This window comes from Candoia aspera, chromosome 1 (assembly GCF_035149785.1).
Source record: "Candoia aspera isolate rCanAsp1 chromosome 1, rCanAsp1.hap2, whole genome shotgun sequence".
Lineage (NCBI taxonomy): Eukaryota > Metazoa > Chordata > Lepidosauria > Squamata > Boidae > Candoia > Candoia aspera.
The window spans coordinates 35,814,746-35,835,395 of record NC_086153.1 but is presented as its reverse complement, the minus strand read 5'-3'; the positions used below and the strand labels follow the sequence as shown (position 1 = coordinate 35,835,395).

Here is a 20,650-nt window from a genome sequence, read left to right as displayed (position 1 = left end):
ATTTAAATGACATATGTCTGTACTTACAAAGATCAGAATTGTGTAGGCAATGTTTTTCCCTATGGCAGTCTATGAAAGAGAAAGTGATTTTGAAGAAGCAAGATGGAAAGGATTGATGTTTTTGAACTTTGGAGAAGTTTTCAAAACTGGAGAAGTTTTGAACTTGTTAGAGAAGACTCCTGAGAATACCATGGATAGCCAAGAAAACAGACAAGTGGATCACACAACAAATCAATCCAGAATTCTTGGTTGAGGTACAAACAACCACATTCAAAAATTATATTATTTTGGATACATTATGCAAAGACCTAGCTCTGCGGAGAAATCTTTAACGCTGGGAAAGGTGTAAGGAAAGAGAGGAGGATGACCTCCTCAAAATGGACAGACTCAATTACATTGGCAATGGGTGCACCATTGGAAGGCCAGAAGGGGCAGATCATACAGACACTGACATAATGGCACATAATCAATCAATCCATCAATCAATCTGAATTCTGCCTTCCATTTAGATGCCCCAGTTCCTGCAGTTGTCAAGAATATATCTACATTGCTAGAACTAATATGTAAACTGTTCTTATTTCTTGGGATGTCAGATCTGACCACAATAATATACAGTATGCCTTAGTTATAGCCCACATTTTTTTACTTGTACAGTTTTAATGTGTTTGGATATTCTTAACTGCATTTTAATTACACTGTTATTGTTTATTAATTGCTCTGAGTGGCATCTGTTACCAGAAAAACAGGCTATAATCTTAGAAATAAAATAAGGAATATTACAGAACAGTAATCCCTCTTGATATTATTCAATATAAACAGATCATTAGAGTATTCTGCCTTACCCTAAAATAAAGCTACAGTAGCAGTATTGCTCAAGAAAACCAAAATGATGCATATGGAGGAGATAAAAATCAGAACATTCAAGCAGGAAAATTGGAATAGGAATCCCTATTTTGGTCTTCACGTTGTATTTCTAAAAGGAACAGTTAGGAAATAAATAACCCATCCACCCTATTATTTATTTTGAAAAATCCAATAAAAATATTAATTTACACAATTATGTAGTTACCAAATCTACTACCCATAGTTACCAAGAGAGGGCATTAATTTTGTTTTATGGTTACTTCTAAACTTCCAAGAAATAATAATGCTTTCTTTTTAAAGCTAAATTTGTTCCCCTTTAAAAACCTTTGCCATTAATTATGTATATTTGAATTAAACTCTATTATGACTCATCAGTAAATATTTCCAGAATAATACATACAGTACAAATACTAATATATAAAAGTAAACTCTTTGCTTCTAAAAAGACATTAATATAACACTTGGTAAACTGTCTTAGAGACAGGATTCAGTAAGATGACAACTCAGAAAGGAACCCTACTGAACATCTCTGGAGAATCAAGGGGGACTTGAATGGCATTCACAGATTATCTGTTAGCAGGTAAGCTAACATGTCTGAAGATGGGGGGTTTTTTTGGTATCCAAGAATCAAGTTGTATAAAGGAATATGAAAATATATGCCTAACACTTCAAATGTTTACTTAACATTACTGAGGAATTGTAGCTTTTTAAGGCGCCAACAAAATAAATATTCACAATAATTTACCCTAGTTAACAGTGTAACAATTGTGTGATACTCTATGGACAGGAAGGGAATATAAATTGTAAAAATAAATGAACGTTGAGTTCACTAGTTACAAAAGCATCCAAATATATAATGAATTATATATTTATACTTAAGTGTAACCAAAAAGAGTTAATAAACCAGCCACTAGGGCTTTGATTGGTCTACCCCCACCCCTTGTTTATAAACGACCAGAATCTCCCTGGTTTGCAGACCTGCCATAATTAACTGGGAGATGGGGAGAAATGCCTAAAAAATCAAGGCTCTGTGCCATGACAGCTGAGGGGAGGGATAAGAGGGAAGGGATCAGGGACAGGGGAATATTTGACTCTGGGAGCTGCTGAGACCACTGAGGAACAGGGCACAGGCCAGTCAGAGGAAGCAACAGCAGCACCATTCTCATTTCTGAATATATCCAATCCCTGTTTAAAACTATCCAAGATAGTGGTTATCACATGAAATACACAGGTTAGTTATGTGCTATGTATTTATCTAAATCTTTCAATCACCTTCACTGGAGGAACTCAAGTCCTAGTGTTCTGGAAGAGCAAAAACTTCTCCTTATCTATGTTCTTCACACTATTTATAATGTTATATGCTTCAATTGTGTTCCCCTTCAGTCTCCCTTTTCTGAAGCTAAAAACACAAGTTACATAAGTAGGACATAGAAAAGCAATTTTTAAAAACATTTTTTAAAAGTTTAGATGACCGTGTTGTTTTAATATGACATTTGTAAACTGAAGCTATTTGTCAATATTAGGTACAATTGGTTTTTGTTTGACATTCTGAAACAAAGCAAATGTTTGCTTCAGTCAGTCCTCTGAGGTAGGGAAGGTCAGGAAACAGGAGTCCCTTGGAGTCCCAGAATGTGGTTTAATGTGGTTAGGATACTGTGACAGAATCCTAAAAGCCTATCAAAGCGCCTCTCTAGTTTCAACATACCTAATACAATCAAAGTAGAGATGATTTGAGTGTTTGTTTCTTCCAGAGATTTTAACTCCAGCCTTGGATTCCTCAAGCCCAGCTTGTCGCATGATGTGTTCTGCATACAAGTTGAATAGGTAGGGTGAGAGTATACAGCCCTGCCGTACTCCTTTCCCAATCTTAAACCAGTCTGTTGTTCCGTGGTCTGTTCTTACTGTTGCTACTTGGTCGTTATACAGATTCTTCAGGAGGCATACAAGATGACTTGGTATCCCCATACCACTAAGAACTTGCCACAATTTGTTATGGTCCACACAGTCAAAGGCTTTAGAATAGTCAATAAAACAGAAATAGATGTTTTTCTGAAACTCCCTGGCTTTTTCCATTATCCAGCGGATATTGGCAATTTGGTCTCTAGTTCCTCTGCCTTTTCTAAACCCAGCTTGTACGTCTGGCAATTCTCGCTCCATGAACTGCTGAAGTCTACCTTGCAGGATCTTGAGCATTACCTTACTGGCATGTGAAATGAGTGCCACTGTTCGATAGTTTGAACATTCTTTAGTGTTTCCCTTTTTTGGTATGGGGATATAAGTTGATTTTTTCCAGTCTGATGGCCATTCTTGTGTTTTCCAAATTTGCTGGCATATAGCATGCATTACCTTGACAGCATCATCTTGCAAGATTTTGAACAGTTCAGCTGGGATGCCGTCGTCTCCTGTTGCCTTGTTATTAGCAATGCTTCTTAAGGCCCACTCAACCTCACTCTTCAGGATGTCTGGCTCTAGCTCACTGACCACACCGTCAAAGCTATCCCCGATATTGTTATCCTTCCTATACAGGTCTTCTGTATATTCTTGCCACCTTTTCTTGATCTCTTCTTCTTCTGTTAGGTCCTTGCCATCTTTGTTTTTGATCATACCCATTTTTGCCTGGAATTTACCTCCGATGTTTCTAATTTTCTGGAAGAGGTCTCTTGTCCTTCCTATTCTATTGTCTTCTTCCACTTCTGCGCATTGCTTGTTTAAAAATAATTCCTTATCTCTTCTGGCTAACCTCTGGAATTTTGCATTTAATTGGGCATATCTCCCCCTATCACTGTTGCCTTTTGCTTTCCTTCTTTCTTGGGCTACTTCTAGTGTCTCAGCAGACAGCCATTTTGCCTTCTTGGTTTTCTCTTTCTTTGGGATGTGTTTTATTGCCGCCTCCTGAACAATGCTGCCAACTTCTGTCCAGAGTTCTTCCGGGACCCTATCTACTAAGTCCAGTCCCTTAAATCTATTCTTCACCTCCACTGCATATTCCTTAGGAATATTAGTGAGCTCATATCTAGCTGATCTGTGGGTCTTCCCTAATCTCTTTAGTCTGATCCTAAATTGTGCAAGAAGAAGTTCGTGATCTGAACTACAGTCAGCTCCAGGCCTTGTTTTTACCGACTGTACAGATGTCCGCCACCTTTGGCTGCAAAGGATGTAATCAATCTGATTTCGGTGTTGTCCATCTGGTGAAGTCCATGTATAAAGCCGTCTCTTAGGTTGTTGGAAGAGAGTGTTTGTTATGCAGAGTGAATTGTCTTGGCAAAATTCTATCAGCCTGTGTCCTGCTTCATTTTGTTCTCCTAGGCCATACTTACCTGTAATTCGAGGTGTCATTTGACTGCCCACCTTAGCATTCCAGTCTCCTGTGATGAAAATAACATCTCTTTTAGGCGTGTTGTCCAGTAGGTGCTGCAGATCCTCATAGAACTGCTCTACTTCAGCTTCTTCAGCATTTGTGGTTGGGGCGTATATTTGGATCACTGTGATGTTAGATGGCTTGCCCTGAATTCGAATTGAGATCATTCTGTCGTTTTTTGGGTTGTATCCAAGCACTGCTTTAGCCACTTTACTATTAATTATGAAGGCTACTCCATTTCTTCTGTGGTCCTCTTGTCCGCAGTAGTAGAACTGGTGGTCATTTGATGTGAAGTGGCCCATTCCAGTCCATTTCAGTTCACTGACGCCCAGAATGTCTATCTTTAATCTTGACATCTCACCAATAACCACATCCAATTTGCCCTGGCTCATAGATCTTACATTCCAGGTTCCGATGGTGTGTTGATCCTTAGAACATCGGATTCGCCGTTCACCACCAGCACCGTCGGCCACTAGCCGTCCTTTCGGCTTTGAGCTAGCTGCGTCATCACGTCTGGGGCTAGTTGAGCTCATCCTCTGTTCCTCCCCAGTAGCATTTTGACCATCTTCCGACCTGGGGGTCTCATCTTCCGATGGTATACCGACATATCTCTGGTTGTACTGATCCATTTAGTTTTCATGGCAAGAATACTGAGGTGATGTAAACTCAGGTTGTGCCCAAAAACACCTTTATGGATCTCAGCTCAAGAAGCATATCATAGAAGAGAAACAGCAAACAGACAAATGGTTGATCTACTGGGACTTATTGGAAAACCATCAAGGGGAATTTAAAATCAAATCAAGGGAGCAGAAGGATATAGTTGTCAATGGTTTTCCCATTTACAGTTATCAGAAAGGTTCAAAATGGACAAAAAGACTTATGGTATGGAACAAAGTAAGACAGAATTTGAAGTACAATTGAACATGTAATGCTAAAACGTGCAAACTTTGGCTGAAATTTGAAAAAGAGGAAGAACAGGTTAAAGGGGCCATTGCTTGACCCAACTAATCTGGACAGTTTTCGTCCAGTCTCCAACCTTCCCTTTTTAGGAAAGGTTGTAGAGAAAGTGGTCGCACAGCAGCTTCTAAAGGCTCTGGATGAGGTGGATTATCTGAACTCCTTTCAGTCAGGATTCAGGCCGGGATAAGGGACTGAGAAAGCATGTAAAAAAGCTAAAAAAAATTGGATTCAAATACATACTTTGATACAAAGGATTTTAAAGATCAATATTCAACTGAAGCCAGAACTTTTCCTTTTAGGACTAATGGATAAACAGAAAAAAAACCATGGAAGATTATTTCAGTATATGATTATGGCGGCGAAATTACTATATGCACAGAGATGGAAAGACTCAACACTACCCACTATGGAGGAATGACTGGTGAAGTTTACAGATTTTGCTGAAATGGATAAATTGACATTATCTACATTTATTGATGACTGGAAACCTCTTCTGGACTTTTTGCATAAAAATGAAAAAAATGAACTTATGATTTATGGTTTTGATGATTAGACAGGATAGATTATAGAAATATGATATAACTTTAGAGAGAGGGGTTAAATATATTTGTACTTATAACTGCCGTGAAGACTATCAGAAGCCACTTCTTTATATCTTTTTCTTTTTTCTTCAACTTTTTTCTTTTCTTGCACTTTTTTCTTTTTCTTTGATTTCTTTTTCTTTCTTTTCCCTACTTTATATTAGTTGGTATTAATTTTTATCTTCTTGTTTAAAAGTTTCAATAAAAATTATATTTAACAAAACTAGCAACTAAAAATTATGAAGAAAGAAATTCAAGGCAATGGTAAGGCTAATTTAACCTCCAAATTTCCATCAACCATTAACTGGGAATTGGGAAGGTGACAAGAGTTATAGTCCTGGAGGGCACCAGCACGGTGAGACAGTAGCGACACCTTGGGCTCAGATTCCCAAGGTGCATGAACTCTGCCTCAGCCAGTGAGCAATAAGATCCTTTTACTGAAGAATCATTGAGGGTATGTGGCTCCACTTCTTTCTCTTTGCTCTGCTACAGAGGCTTGACCCTGTTCATCCTACCACCTTTCCATTGCTGCCAGTTGACAGTAAGGAAGCAACTGTAATCAAGCTCATGTAAACATCTGACAAACAGAAGAGGGTCATGGAACCAGTATTTTAATCAAATAATGCCCCTCTAGAGGGAGGGTCTTTCTTTTGCAACAAACATTATTTTCTTCCGTGTGCAGTGGAGAGGTGATCAATTCATGGAAAATGGAATATAGCCCAGAAGTTCCATTAATGTGCACAGGAGTTAAATGGATTCAGGGGAGTACTAGAAGATTTTGATTTGGAGGAGGCCAAGCAGGTGATTAAATATTTTTGCTGGCTCCTAATGCCTGACTTGATTACAAGAGTGGAATATGCATATACATATAAATACACATGTATTTATTTATGTATTTATTTATTAGATTTATATTCCAGTTTTTGTAACAGAAGCTCAAGGTGGCATATACTATACTGCCGCCTCTGATTTTTCTCCCTTGTGAGATAGTTTGGATGAGAGACAATGTTTGGCCCAAAGTCACACATGAACTTTTACGGCTGAGAGTGGGCTAGAACCCAAATTTTCCTGCTTCTTAATCACTACATTACATTGGTATAAAATTAGGAAAACAGCACTTGGAAATTATTTTTCTTTCTCTCACCATGTTTTCTTATCCACAAATATAACTCTTGGAGTTCTTATAAGCTATTTTGGGGAAGACATATATATGTCCCTCTCTCTCCTTCAGAAAGAGAAAAGCAGGTTTCATGAATTTTGAGTGGTAAATTATGCAATGAAAAGGATTATATCCCTCCTATCTCCAACAACTCCTAACCCTAATCCTAACTAAACATTTTGACTTCTATAGGTTCTGTGATACCAGAACTGTTTAGGTCTGTCATACAATGGTTAGTTTGGGCCTGAGTTGATTCAGTTGCTAAATGAATGAATGAAGATTTTAAGGTATCTGCAGTTTAATTAACACAACAACTGCAAAAGGCAGCTTTACTTGGAACAGCTTACATCCTGCAACAATACCTTTAATATTATTAAACAACATCTGCCTATCCCAGGTCCTTGGGAAGGACTCGTTAGGTGGACAAAAATGCTGAATATCTGGCTGACTGTGCAACCAACCATAATAATAATAATAATAATAATAATAATAATAATAATAATAATAATATCTTAGGCTTTAATGCTTCAATATTGACAGGGTTGTCTTTGTCTTTGTTGGCATGTAATACTACACCATAATGTAATTTGTTTTCTGTTTAGTACAATGTGTGAGCGTGTCCCAAAAGGCAACCATGGGTTATTTTTCTTACATGCCACTACATTTATCAAGATCCTGGCTTGTTTAGGATCTTGAATTATTCCTAGTTTCTTTTTATGCCCTATCCATTGGGGGGGGGACATAAATTAAGAAGAGGCAAACCTATTTGTAATTGGTTCCAAGACAATTCTGTGTTAATGTGATATGCAAAACATAAGCTCTGAAAGCCAGCATCTTTAACCAAAAGAACATATTCTAAGGACAGAAGGAAAACTAATTGACAATTAAATTCTGTCCAACTGTAGCAAAAACAGTGGGGCAAACACACTGCATGGAAACTTCTATCATACGACAGAAGAGTTCCCACCAAAGAACCCAAAAATGCAGTATCAAGTATATAGGAGCCAGAAAATAAAATGAATTAGTTTTGCCAGAAGTTCAGAATACATAATTATTTCTATCTTATCTCAGGAGTAGAGGAGGAGAACAATAAAGCAACCACCAATAAAAGAAACAAATCCACTACTGCAAAATAATTGGGTTCATTTAAAATACTGGATTAAAAGGAAGGAGGAAAAACAACTTAAGTACTGCTCTCTTTCTAAGAAAGAAATCTGATGAGGTTGGAGGTTATTGGGGAAGAGAAGAATGGGAGAACTTGCTTGTTTATAATATCTTCTCATAGAAATATTACTTTGAAATAAATGTATTAAAATTCTAATATAATTCTTGAGGCAAGCAGCTAGTGAGATCCAATATTATTAGACCAAAATAAATGGAAGATATTGTTCCAAGTTTTAAAGTTTCCTCAGAAACAAAAACAAAACAATATGAAATGAAATATTTTTCATAAAGAGTGCTGTCTGGGACATAGTGTAGTAAAGATAACTTAATAGTTTTACAGCTTATTTTCCTGGTATTTACCATATGATAAAGCAAAGTGCTCTGTTTACAAAAGTTAAAAGTAGTAGCAAACTGAAGCCAGTGATAACAGGATGTTTTTCAAATTGACTACCTGCACCAATCATGGTTATAGGAGATTCAATGTATATCCATTCATCCGTGTATATGCCAGAGTGAACAAAGATAAGTCCATCAAAGTGAGCTTCTTGTACACCACCTAATGCATCTTCAATGGTGTCATAATACTAAAAGAAAGCAAAAGAACTATTTAGAAAGAAATAGCTATTGAAAAGATCTAATAGTATTCAATGAAGATGATTTTGAAATGTACCAGCATATTTTCTCTTCCTTTGTATCTTGCTGGGTTGCTGTAGAAATGTTCAGCAAATCCTGGCTTTACATGGGCTCCTTTATACTAAAATTTGAGAAAAAAATATTAAGTTATGGTAAACAGTATCTTTTGAGCTACATTAAAAAAAGAGAGAAATAACAACACACAAATGTTCAATGTTGCATTGCAAAATTCCTGGAAGTAATTCATACCATTTCAATACATTATTAACTGTGCTCAGTAGATGGCTCTGAATTTCAGACTTATTTATTTCAAGTACAGATATGAAAAGAAGAGAACTTTGGTGGGAGTTAGGAAATAGACCTCATTAAAACCTTATTAAAGTGCTTCCAGGCAACACTGGACATAGGACTCCCAGAAGAATGTTTCCTTGATCTCAAATGCAGTGAACTTCATTCTTAAAAAGCAGTGAACTTCCTGGAATTTGCCATAAAACTGGGTTAAACATGCCCAATAATTTATGAAGAATGCAAAACTATTATGCATTTTGCTGTTATACATTGCCTAAACAATATCTTAATTATTTATTTATTTCTATTCATTCCATGTCTTGCCCTGTTTCCTGATAATGAACTGGACTGTTAATTAATATTTAATAATATATTACATATTCCAGCCATTTGTGGTCCATGTTAAACATTCAAATTTACTGTCACTGCCATAAGATCAGCAAAAACAATCAGGAAGAGGTTCTATGAATAAAAGATGCTGTAAATAAAATAAAATGATTTTCTAAGAATTCTCAACCTGTTGAATTAGTCCTACCGATTCCTATTCATTTGCTTTTCCTGTATCATTTTTCCTGATTTCACAAGTTATGTGAGGACAGAAAGTATGCATGTTGAGTACCAAAGCTCCCCACTTTTGCATTCGCTTTTGAATTAAATTCTTGAGTTCTCATTCAATGTTATTTATACTTCATTAGTACTACAGATCGTCCTCATTTAGTGACTGCCTGTAATGAATGCCTTTCCCAATAAAGTACTCAGACTCAAAAACAAAGTTTAAGTTCTGATTTTCTGAACATGACACTGCCTCATTTAGTGACCATTCACAGTTATGATGGATATGAAAAAGTAACTTTACAACCAATCCTCTCATTTACGACCTTTGCAGGTCTGTAAAGCAAAGGGACGCTGAAGTAAGAACATAAGCAAAGTCGTGGTTTCACTTAGCGATTGCTTCACTTAACAACCTAGTTTATGGATCCAATTGTGGTCACTAAACAAGGACTACCTGTATACTACAATATAGACATATATTTGTTTTAAATTTTTTAAAAATCTAATCTCTCTTTATTCTCCCATATACTTTTATCAGTTCTTCTTCTCCAATTTGTAGGTTTTTCTATTATTATGCTCCTAATAGAACTTCTCAAAATAAGAACTGCTTTCATTGCAGTTTAGCCCAAAGAATTGTATATTAAATGCACCAATCAACATCCCAAGAATTATATTTCATTTGCATAGAGATGGAGAACATTTAATATAGTAATTTGGGAATATAAAACTGAACCAGAGACTTAGGAAATGAAGCTATCATGCTAGTAAGAGCGAACAGGTATCTCAACACTATAAATTGATTGAAGTGGGAAAGATGGCAGGTGGAATAAATATAAATAATCCCACCCTTGACTCTTCTTCAGCATTTCAACATTGTAAACATGAAACATAGTAAGGAGACTTTAAAAAAGACATTTATACCAGTTGCTGAAAGCTTTCCTTCCAAGGATTTGGATGTTCATATTCTTCTGGATTGATTTGATAAAATTTACCAGGTTCAGGATGCATCATTGGACGTGTATATTCAAATACTTCCATGTACAGTCGTTTCCTGAATAATAAAGACATTATGAATAGAATATTGTGGATATATTTTAAGAGAACACAGATATAAACTATATAAAAACTATATGAAACTATCAAAAACTGTTATAGTGATTATTTTTGTAATGCATTAGATGTTTACAACTGTGCTAGTTTCCCACTGTTCACAATAGATAGTAAAAAACACTATTCATTTTAGATTGACAGAAATATCATAAATAAATAAAATCATAGTCACTAAGGATAACTTTAGATATGAATTTCTTTGAATACAAGGACAAATATGAACAAAGGATTAAGTTTATGGATGGTCTTAGAAGCATCTGGTTGAACAGAAGTAATTGTTTATCAACTCTTTTTTCCCCTTTTTCTGCTTTTTCCTTCACAAAATCAATCCTCTCTTTCTATTAAAGCTCCTTATATAAAAGCAAGATGTGCTTTCCCCCCCCCCCAGGAATTCAAAACTGTATCTTTGAGCAACTGACCAATCATATGCTGAGCAACATACAGAGAACTTACATGATGAATGGTATATGAAAGAATGCATTCTGCAAGTACAGATACATACTACTGCTGTTACTGGAATAGTCCTTCCCCAAATCAATGTCTGAAGAGGCAAACGAACTTCCATATTTCAGTATTGATTCATGACTTATTCTGTGTTCAAATTCATTAACATTTAGAGCTAGTACCTTTGTTATTGCTTTTAGGTGTTAGCTGACATCAAGTTTTTAATGACAACTGAACTGCCTTTTTAGAGATATGTTTAATGACAACTGAACTGCATTTTTATGTCCCCTTTTAATATTTTGTTTTAATGGCTTCTTATTTATATTTTATTTTTTTCTTGTGACTGTTTTTTTTCTATTTTACAAAACTTGAAATCTTTGTTTAAAAACATCCTTTAAAAAACTGTATTAAATATTCCACTACAGCCTCTACATCTCAGCAGGTGGCAGCAGCTGGCCAACCTTATTTAGGCTTGGAAACTAAGTAGGACTATAAAACTACAAGAGTACGTCCATAAAAAAGTCTTGCGGCTGTAATCATATATAAAAGTAGATTTCCGATTGAAAGATCCACATATGCCTATAGTGGAAGATTGGATTATTAAATTAATGGATTTGGCCCAAATGGTGAAGTTAACAGCTTTCATAAGCGAGAATACCGTCTCCGGATTTGTTTCTACTTGGCAACCCTTTTAGACTACTTGCTTGTGATGGAAAAAAATGAAGCTTTAATTGTGGGTTTTAGTGACTAAATGGTTTGCTTTGATAGAAATAATATTAATATGGTTTAATTACTGGTAAGAGATTATATTTCAGAAACCATCTTTTGTTTCTTCACCTTTATACTTTTTTCACTGTTCTTTAACCCTATCTTCTTCCTTTCCTATATTTTCTATATTGTATTTTAACTATATATTTTGAAATTGAATAAAGTTCTTATAAAAAAAAAAGAATGCGCCCATAAAGTCATTAGCAGGAGAATTTGACCTGAAGCAGTTTACTTAACAGTTAGTAACAGATATATTAATATGCAAATAATCAGAACATTATTAGCATAGTTTTACAAGGGTGAAGACAGAATTAGAGAAAGCAAAAAAAACTATTGACTATGCAGAATTCAGAAAGCTTAGCTTCTGGATTTTTCAATAGTACTTCCACAATTATAAGTGTACAAACTGGTTTCTATGAAAAATAACAAAATCTTTGTAATCAGCCAAATTAGACTGACCTCACACATCAAAGAAAATTAGGCATGCTGTTTGAAGTATGTGCAAGACAAACCTTCTTGCAATTCAAGTATCTGTTTTCATTCAAGGTAATTAGAACAACTAACTAGGAATTCATTTTTCTTATTGTGCTTGGTAATATGTAACATATTTTGGAATAATTAAGTATATCTTTTCACTTACCACAAAATTGGATCATTAGCTAGCTCACTGAAGCGTTTACATACACAAGCTGCTCTACAAAGATCTTGTTCCAGCAAGTATGAAAAGATTTTCAGAACGACTTCATCAGGTAATTTCTCTTGAAGATATTGTTCTGCAGGTGCTGCTATTAAAATACAAAACATGAATAATAGGATTGGTATTCATAACTAATCTGGAGTATTCTCACCAAGAAAGATCATGGACATTTTGTATCTTTCTTACACTCATGAGCTGACTGAAAGAGATTTTGTTAGAAAAAACAGCATGTAGGTTATATATCAAAGCATAAAACCTAGGTATGCATCCACCTTTATGAACTATAAAAATCGTGATGGATTTTGGGCAAAATACAACAATCAAGCTTAGCAACCAGTATGGACAGGCAGTGAGCAACAGTAAACTTCTGATCTCTTAGCCTCCTGATACATGCACACAGTAAACAGGAATCACCCACAGATCTAGGATATCTCATAATTTTAAGTAGGGAACCACCAAGGAAGGCAAGCTCATATTCCAAAATCCAGTCTCAACATCCCTGTATATTCAGAACAGCCATCCATCCATGGCTGGTGGAGATCTTCCACAACATTTCTGCAATATGAGAAACTAGTTACTAGTTTAACTTCCAGTTTAGTGAACAACTGCAAAAATAGCCTTCTACACAAAGGGGACAATATGTAGGCAAAGTCTCATCATACAAGAGTTAAGGTGACAGGGAAGACAGCCACCTTTGCTGATGAAGACCAAATGGATACTCAAAACAGCCTTGCTTGCAGCATGGGATCGTACAGGATGACAGGTTCTAAAGACACGGGGTGCCCATAGGCACAGAGACCAGTAAGAGTTTGGCTATCTTGATGATAGGGGCACATAAGAAGAGGAAGGGATAGAGAGTTCTCCATTACAATGCCCAGAAGTTCCTAAAGGATTACTTCCCTCCATATGGAATACCCTCCTCAAAGACATTCAACTGATGCAATGGCTTTATACATTTTATTTCTTTTGCTTGTGCTGCTTAAATACAATAAAAAATAATAAATGAGGGCATGTTGGTACAACTGCAATGGGAAACAGAAAAGCACATTAGTTAATTTACACTAAAGCTAGTTTTAAGCTTTGGCTGTGAAGTATTGGCATATAGATTTTAATGCAGCTTTGCTAGTTGTTACGGGTCTTATAATTCTGATTCTGGGTCTATTTTAATTTTAATTTTCAGTTCTCTTTCCTGAAGGTGTACCACTAAAACAGGGAATAAGAACATATTTTCCTTTTTAGAATGAAACATTTAACAAAGCAAAAGCTTCTTCCAGTATTTCTTACCTTTGGCAGTAGAAAAATATAATAGCATTTATCAAAGCCCAATTTTCTATCAAAAGAAGATATATAGAAAATAACTTCAAAGTTGCAATTAAAAAGTGGGGCTGTGCAAATAGGGCTATGTTAGTTCATGTTAACATGCTCTGTGAAGCATGTTTCCTTGAAACATTAGAGCAGCCACAACTTCTGAAACATAGACATTTCCACTGGGACTGCCAGCAAAGCAGGTGGCTGTATATGCACAAATATGTGCAGACAGCCAGAAACAGACTTCAAAGCATCTACACAAGCCACCTAGAGGATATAGATGCTTTAACAATTTTGTGGAGGAATGTTTCACTCATTCTAACGTGCTTTAAATCTTTTGCAGAAGCCTATTAAAAATTAGATTTACAGTGCAATCCTATACATGTCTATTCAAGAATACAGGTAGTCCTCGCTTAACAACCATTCCTTTAGTGATGGTTCAGACTTATGATAGTGCTGAAAACACCAACTTATAACCAGTCCTCACACTTACAACTGTCACAGCGTCCCTGTGGTCATGATTTGGGTGTTTGGCAACCAGTTCACATTTATAACCACTGCAGCATCACATGGTCACGTGATCGCCATTTCTGACCTTCCCGGCTATTTCTGGTAAGCAAAATCAATGGGGAACCACGTGATTCACTTAATGACCACATGGTTTGCTTAACAACTGCCACATAAAAGGTCGTAAAATTGGCTCAGATTCACTTAATGACTGCATCACTTAGCAACCAAAATTCCGGTCCCAATTGTGAACGCCAAGCAAGGACTACCCATTCAATTCAATGGGGATTAGTGTTTTAAATATATTTTATTTCTTCTATTATCTATGAAGTCACTAGGAGTCAAAAGTGACTTGATGGCACATAATTGATCATGATCAGACAAGTATAGGACTATAGTGTATGTTATGAATGACTCAATGGACTAACAAACTAAGAGATACAATTTTGCATGAATACTGAAATGACTTCCTTAGTCAAAGGTTTGAAATTGATTTTTTTCTGGAAATTTTTCTCATGATTTAAATTATACCTACAATTCATCTAATAGGCCTTGCTTCCATATAAGTGCATAGGCCTGCAACAGTATTTTTCAGATTTAGTATCCTTGTTGTGTGTACAGCATTGCATACAAATCTAGCTTGCTTGCTTAACCTTATATAATTCTCCATGCAAGCAGCATCTAGGGTATGTGATAAAACTGTTTTAAATTGTGCTGTTCAGATCAATTGAATTGTGTTTAGTTGCAAACTGGTATGTTATTTCTTGCAACAAGGGGTTATTACATATATTTGTTCAAGAAATGTATCAGTTCCAAAATGGGAAAGTTGATTTAAAATATTCTCTTTTTTACCACTGGCTATGCAAACTACAACTTGAATCCTGATTCTCATCTCTACATGTAATTATGCAATTTGGACTTTCCTGGAAATGTAAAATGGCTATGACAACTACCCTTCCCTGTGATGCCACCTCATACCTTTTGAGGTTCGAGGCTATTTGAGGGTTCACTGACCCTACAGAGCAGACTAGGGCTGTAAATCCAGTGAAAACTGTCTCATTTCTATCTATCAGTAGGAATGTCTTATGAAGAGTTTTCTACTCATATCTCAGGGTTCAGGTCAAAATATTTCAGTTTGCATTTCTCAATGCCAATGAGCAAAATAAGCTACTTTTTAACTTAAATTTATGCATGGAAATTCTGATTACTATAAATGTTATGCCAGTTTTGACTTCATTACTGAAGATGACTTCATGTAGTGCACGTTTACAAGGAATTTCCACTGATTTCAATGAGGCTTATTTCTAAATAACATAGTAAAGATTGTCAGCCTTAATCTTTAATAAAAGTATTTACTACAGCAGTCTTAAAATGCATATATTTTAAGCAGATTTTAACATTGTCTTCCCAGAATTCTGGTCTGTAAAAATGTAAGAGTATATTGCACATATTAAAGATAAGGAAAGCAATTAAAATTATTATATAGTGTATTGAGTAATGTACTGAAGAATGGCTAATGCTTGGGAGAAGAGAGAAAAAATTCAAAAAGACTTCAGCTAGAATGGTGGATGGAAACAAACAGAATGAAATTTAACAGGGAGAAATGTAAAGCTGTGCATTTAGGTAAAAAAAAACATGTATGGGGTAGAGGAAATCTGGCTATAGAGCAGCACATGTGAGAAGGACTTGGGTGTACTAGTAGATCACAAGCTCAACATGTCCCAACAGCATAATGCAGCTGCAAAGAAGGCCAACAACATCTTGAGGAACTTCAAGAGGAGCATAGAGTCCAGATCACAGGAAGTCATTATCCTGCTCATTGTGCCTTGTTCAGGCCTCACTTTGAGTATTAATTCAGTTCTGTGCACCCCAGTTTATAAAAGACACTGTTAAACTGGAGCAAGTCCAAAGAACAGCTACCAAGATGGTGAAAGGGACTGGAAACGAAGTCCTACAAGGAACAATTAAAAGATCTAGGTATGATTAGCTTGCAGAAGAGAAGGTTGAGAGGGGACATGACAGTTGTCTTCAAATATCTGAAGGGTTGTAACATTGTAGAGGGTTAGTTATTCTCACTTGCTCCAGAGGGTAGGACTAGAACTAATGAGATAAAAGTTCAAAGATGTAGATACAATTAGACAGTAAGAGCCGTCAATCAGTGGAATAGGTTAGAGCAAGCAATGATTTCTTCCCCTTCACTGGAGGCTTTCAAACAGTAGTTAATTAGTGGGGATGGTGCAGTGAAGTCTGCAGAGTGCAATGGGTTGGACTTGATGACCTCATAGATCCCTTCCAACTCTGTAATTCTTATACTTCTCTTAACTTCCTAGGTTTCTCAATATAACCAAGACCTTAGGCTACAAAAACAATAAAGATATAGATTTTTCTACATTGATATTATTACTCTTGCTAGGTTGCTTTTTTAAAATTTTAATATGCATCACATTTAACTATTTTGTGTGCTAAACTTTAACTGTCCATAAAAGATTCCAAAGAAACTATTAAAATATAGAATGTAGATGACAAAACCATTGCTGTGAATTTATGCCTTGTACTTACTTCCCTATAGTACAACAGAAACAGTCTCTCAGCTGTGACCTTTTTTTTAATCTATGTCAGTCTTCATATGTGTATGTTTCTTGTCTCCATAACAATGCAAGGCAGATAAGGTATACAGGTAGTCTTTCACTTATGATGGCAATTGGGACCAGAATTTCCATCACTAAGTGATGTGGTCATAAAGCGGGACTGCATCACTTAGCGATGGCAATGCCTGCAGTCCCCGTTGCCGTCATTAACTGAATCCTATGGCTGTTAGGTGAGACAACTTCCTGCCAGCTTACCACAACCAAAGTAATGGGAAAGCTGGTGGGAAGTTGCAAGTCCCAGGCCCGCAGGCAGGTAAGTGGTTGCTGCTGGATGTGGGAGGGAGCGACAGGGTGCGGAGGGTTGGGGATGGTGCGAAGGGGTGCGTAAGAGGCACAGTGTAGGGAGAGCATGTGAGGGAAGGTTGGGGAGGTTGCACTAAGAGGTGCACAAGAGGCACCGCACAGGCCAAGGAGGGTGCACTAAGGGATGCGCGAGATGCGCCGCATGGGCTGGGGAGGGTGCATGAGGGTGCAAAGGAGTGCGTGAGAGGCACCAGGCAGGTTGGAGAGGTTGCGTGAGGGGCTCATGGGTCAGAGAGGGTGCACAAGGGTGTGAGAGAGGCACAGCGAGGGTTGGGGAAGGTGTGCGAATGGCCAGCTCAGCGCGAACGCAGAGGGGCTGGGGGAGGGCATGCAGATGGGGAAGACTTATGCTAGAGACTTGCAACCTTCCCTGCTGGCTCTCCCACTGGCTTTCTGGAGAAGCTGGCAGGGAAGGTTGCAAATGGTGATTACGTGATCATGGAGCACTTGGCAACTGGTCTTAAGTGCAAGTGGGTTGTCAGGCACCCAGATAGTGATCGTGTAACATGAGGGTGCTGGGATGGCCGGAACTCCAAGGACCGGTCGTAATCACGATTCATTCAGCACCATTGTAACTTCGAATGCTCACTGGACAAATGGTCATGAGTCGAGGACTACCTGTATAGCTAAGAGCAAACTAAGGACTGGTTCTTGGGGAAAAAAAACACTTTTTGTAACTATTAATTTAGTTAACAGATAACTTTATCATATTTAATTTCATGAACACATATAATAAAAGGAAACAGGTATTTCACAGGATTGTAGGTTACAACTATCAGAACTGTTTAAAATGTTTTTAGGGAGTAGATGACATGACTCTTAGGACAATGTAACACCAATAACTTTTTGTACAAATATACATAAATCCAGGTATAATTAATACAAGTGTCTGATATATTTCTTAAAGGAACAATCAACTGTATATAACTTTTTAATACCTATTTACTGAAAATTCTTGCAAAATGTTGAAATGTTGTTTAATCTTGCTAAGAGAGCTAACTGAAATGTGCATAGAAGCATTATCAGTATGCCTCCTAATTGGCACTACCTCAGCTTACAGATGGAGCTTCAAAACTATTTCACCAAAGGGACTCCTGTTGATCCAGTGAGAATTATTTAAGATATACTAAAGCTGGACCAAGCTTCTGAGGGGCCTACAGTAGCCATAGGTCAACCGCCCCACCCAATCATCCAGAGAGGGCATGTTGCGGACCCCGTCCGTAGGAGAATTTCATCTGGCGGGGTCCAGGAAACGGGCCTTCTCTGCAGTGGCCCCCGCCCTCTGGAACATCTTGCCCCCAGAGGTGAGGCAGGCCCCTTCACTTCCGACATTCAGGAAGGCCCTGAAGACTTGGTTCTGCCGCCTTGCCTGGGGTGGGCAAGTGAACAACCATTCTTGGGGGTGGCTCGCACCCTAGAGTCCCTCCCACCAGCTTGGATTTTATACCTTCTTGGATTTTATATTTATTTATTGTATTTTATAATAATTGTGATGTGGCTGGTTTTATGAGATTTTAATGTTTATGTTTGGAGCTTGACTATATTGTAAACCGCCCATCTTGGGGGAGATGGGCGGTAATTAAATTTGAATAATAATAATAATAATAATAATAATAATAATAATAATAATAATAAAAAAACTACAAGCCAGCAGTAGCTATGGTCAGAAGAGCAATGGGGTGGCTCTGCTCAGCTTTCTCTCTTTCTCACACAAGTCTTCCCTTATCCCTCCAGCACAGACTGTTACCTGCACCCTAACCAGAGAAAGCATTTTCTTGCTGCTCAGAATGGAAGCTACTCTAACGCTATTACTCCAGTTTTACTCATATATATAATTATTGAGACAGAAACCAGAGTACAGGTAGTCCTCACTTAACAACTGCCTTATTTAACAACCATTCAAAGTTACAACAGTGTAAAAAAAAGTTTTGTGACCAATCCGCGCATTTATGACTGCTGCAGCATCCTGCAGTCGAATGATCACCATTTGTGTGCTTCACAACTGGCTTGCAACAAGCAGAATAGAGAAGGTGGAAGTAAAATCGTAAGTCGTGGTCACGTGATTTTTCTCTTAGCAACCACAGTGATTGACTTAACAATGGAAAGGGAAGTGAGGTCATAAGCCCATTGCAATCAGGTGGCTTTCCGCTTAGCGACTGTGGCACTTAGCAACAGAGTTGCTGGTCCCAATTGTGGTCACTAAGTGAGCGACCTGTACAAAGCACCAGGGTGTTTTAATCACTGCTCAAGCCATCTTTACCCCATGGTTTCTCTCTCAAGAATTTTATAAGAATGGCTACCAAGGTGTGTCAACAACAGCGAGGAGAGCATATTTTTCACCAACTGAAAAATCTATTTAAAGCGGTAGTACTTTATTATTATTTAAACAAGCAAACAGAAAGAACATGTAGGGATCTTCTCCATTTCTTTAAATAAATGCTTTGTAATATTCAGTCAAGAGATTACAGACAGAGAGAGCAACTAAAATTGTTAATGTTTATTGATATTAATACTTCTGGCTTTACATGGTTTGCTTAAAGTTTCAGGAATCTAAAAAAATATCCTTCGCCAATTTTCTGTAGGCAGAGATGTGGGGTTTTTTTCTCCCAGCTTTTCTTCCAGGTTGTTCTAGTTACCTGCACATACAGCTGGCAACTGGCTGAAAAAGGGGGTGGGTGGGACTCCTGATGCTTCTTAATTGGATAAACAACATTACCATTACTGCAGGGGTAATGTGCACATGCACATCAACCAAATTAGCACTGTTCTAGATATTAACAGCACTGGCAACACTTCTGTGTGAAGTAAGCTAGTGTGCATATACACCTTTGCATTACCTGCCTGCAAAATAAAGCACCACACAACACTCAAGATAATAGAAATCTATATGAACTCTAACTTCCTCAGAGGAACCACAGCAGTAACATACAAAATAGGCTGGCAGCATGCAGTTGTGAGAATCTTTTGTCAACTATATGTTTAACTGTTTCCTTTCCAATAATTCATCCCTACATCATCCCATCTGGTCTAAGCCAATAATAGCAGGGACATGCTGCTGATTTCTGCTGCAATTATGGCTAAGCTATAAAAAAAATTGAGGAAAATACAAGCAGGACCAATCACAAGCCAAGGAACATCAGCTCAGCAGCAGTGCTTGAAACAGCCCAAACACTCAAAATGACACTTCTCAAAACAACTATCTTTTGGCTCATGCTTGGAACAAAACTTTAGAAAAACACAATTCATGCTCAGAACACTCAAAACAGCTGTTCTGAGGTCAGAACATTTCAAGGTTGTAATGCTGCA

The 20,650-nt window shown here is 37.2% G+C and overlaps 1 protein-coding gene across 1 annotated transcript in view; it reads right to left on the bottom strand.

Moving 5' to 3' along the window:
* FBXO11 (F-box protein 11) overlaps positions 1-20,650 on the bottom strand; it is a 73,699-nt gene that overhangs the window by 17,932 nt on the left and 35,117 nt on the right. Inside the window, exons 4-7 of the mRNA XM_063301772.1 lie at positions 12,522-12,666; positions 10,481-10,610; positions 8,757-8,840; positions 8,538-8,670 (exon numbers count right to left, since the gene is read on the bottom strand). Coding sequence (XP_063157842.1) covers positions 8,538-8,670; positions 8,757-8,840; positions 10,481-10,610; positions 12,522-12,666 — 492 coding nt within the window. The remainder of the gene's footprint in view (positions 1-8,537; positions 8,671-8,756; positions 8,841-10,480; positions 10,611-12,521; positions 12,667-20,650) is intronic.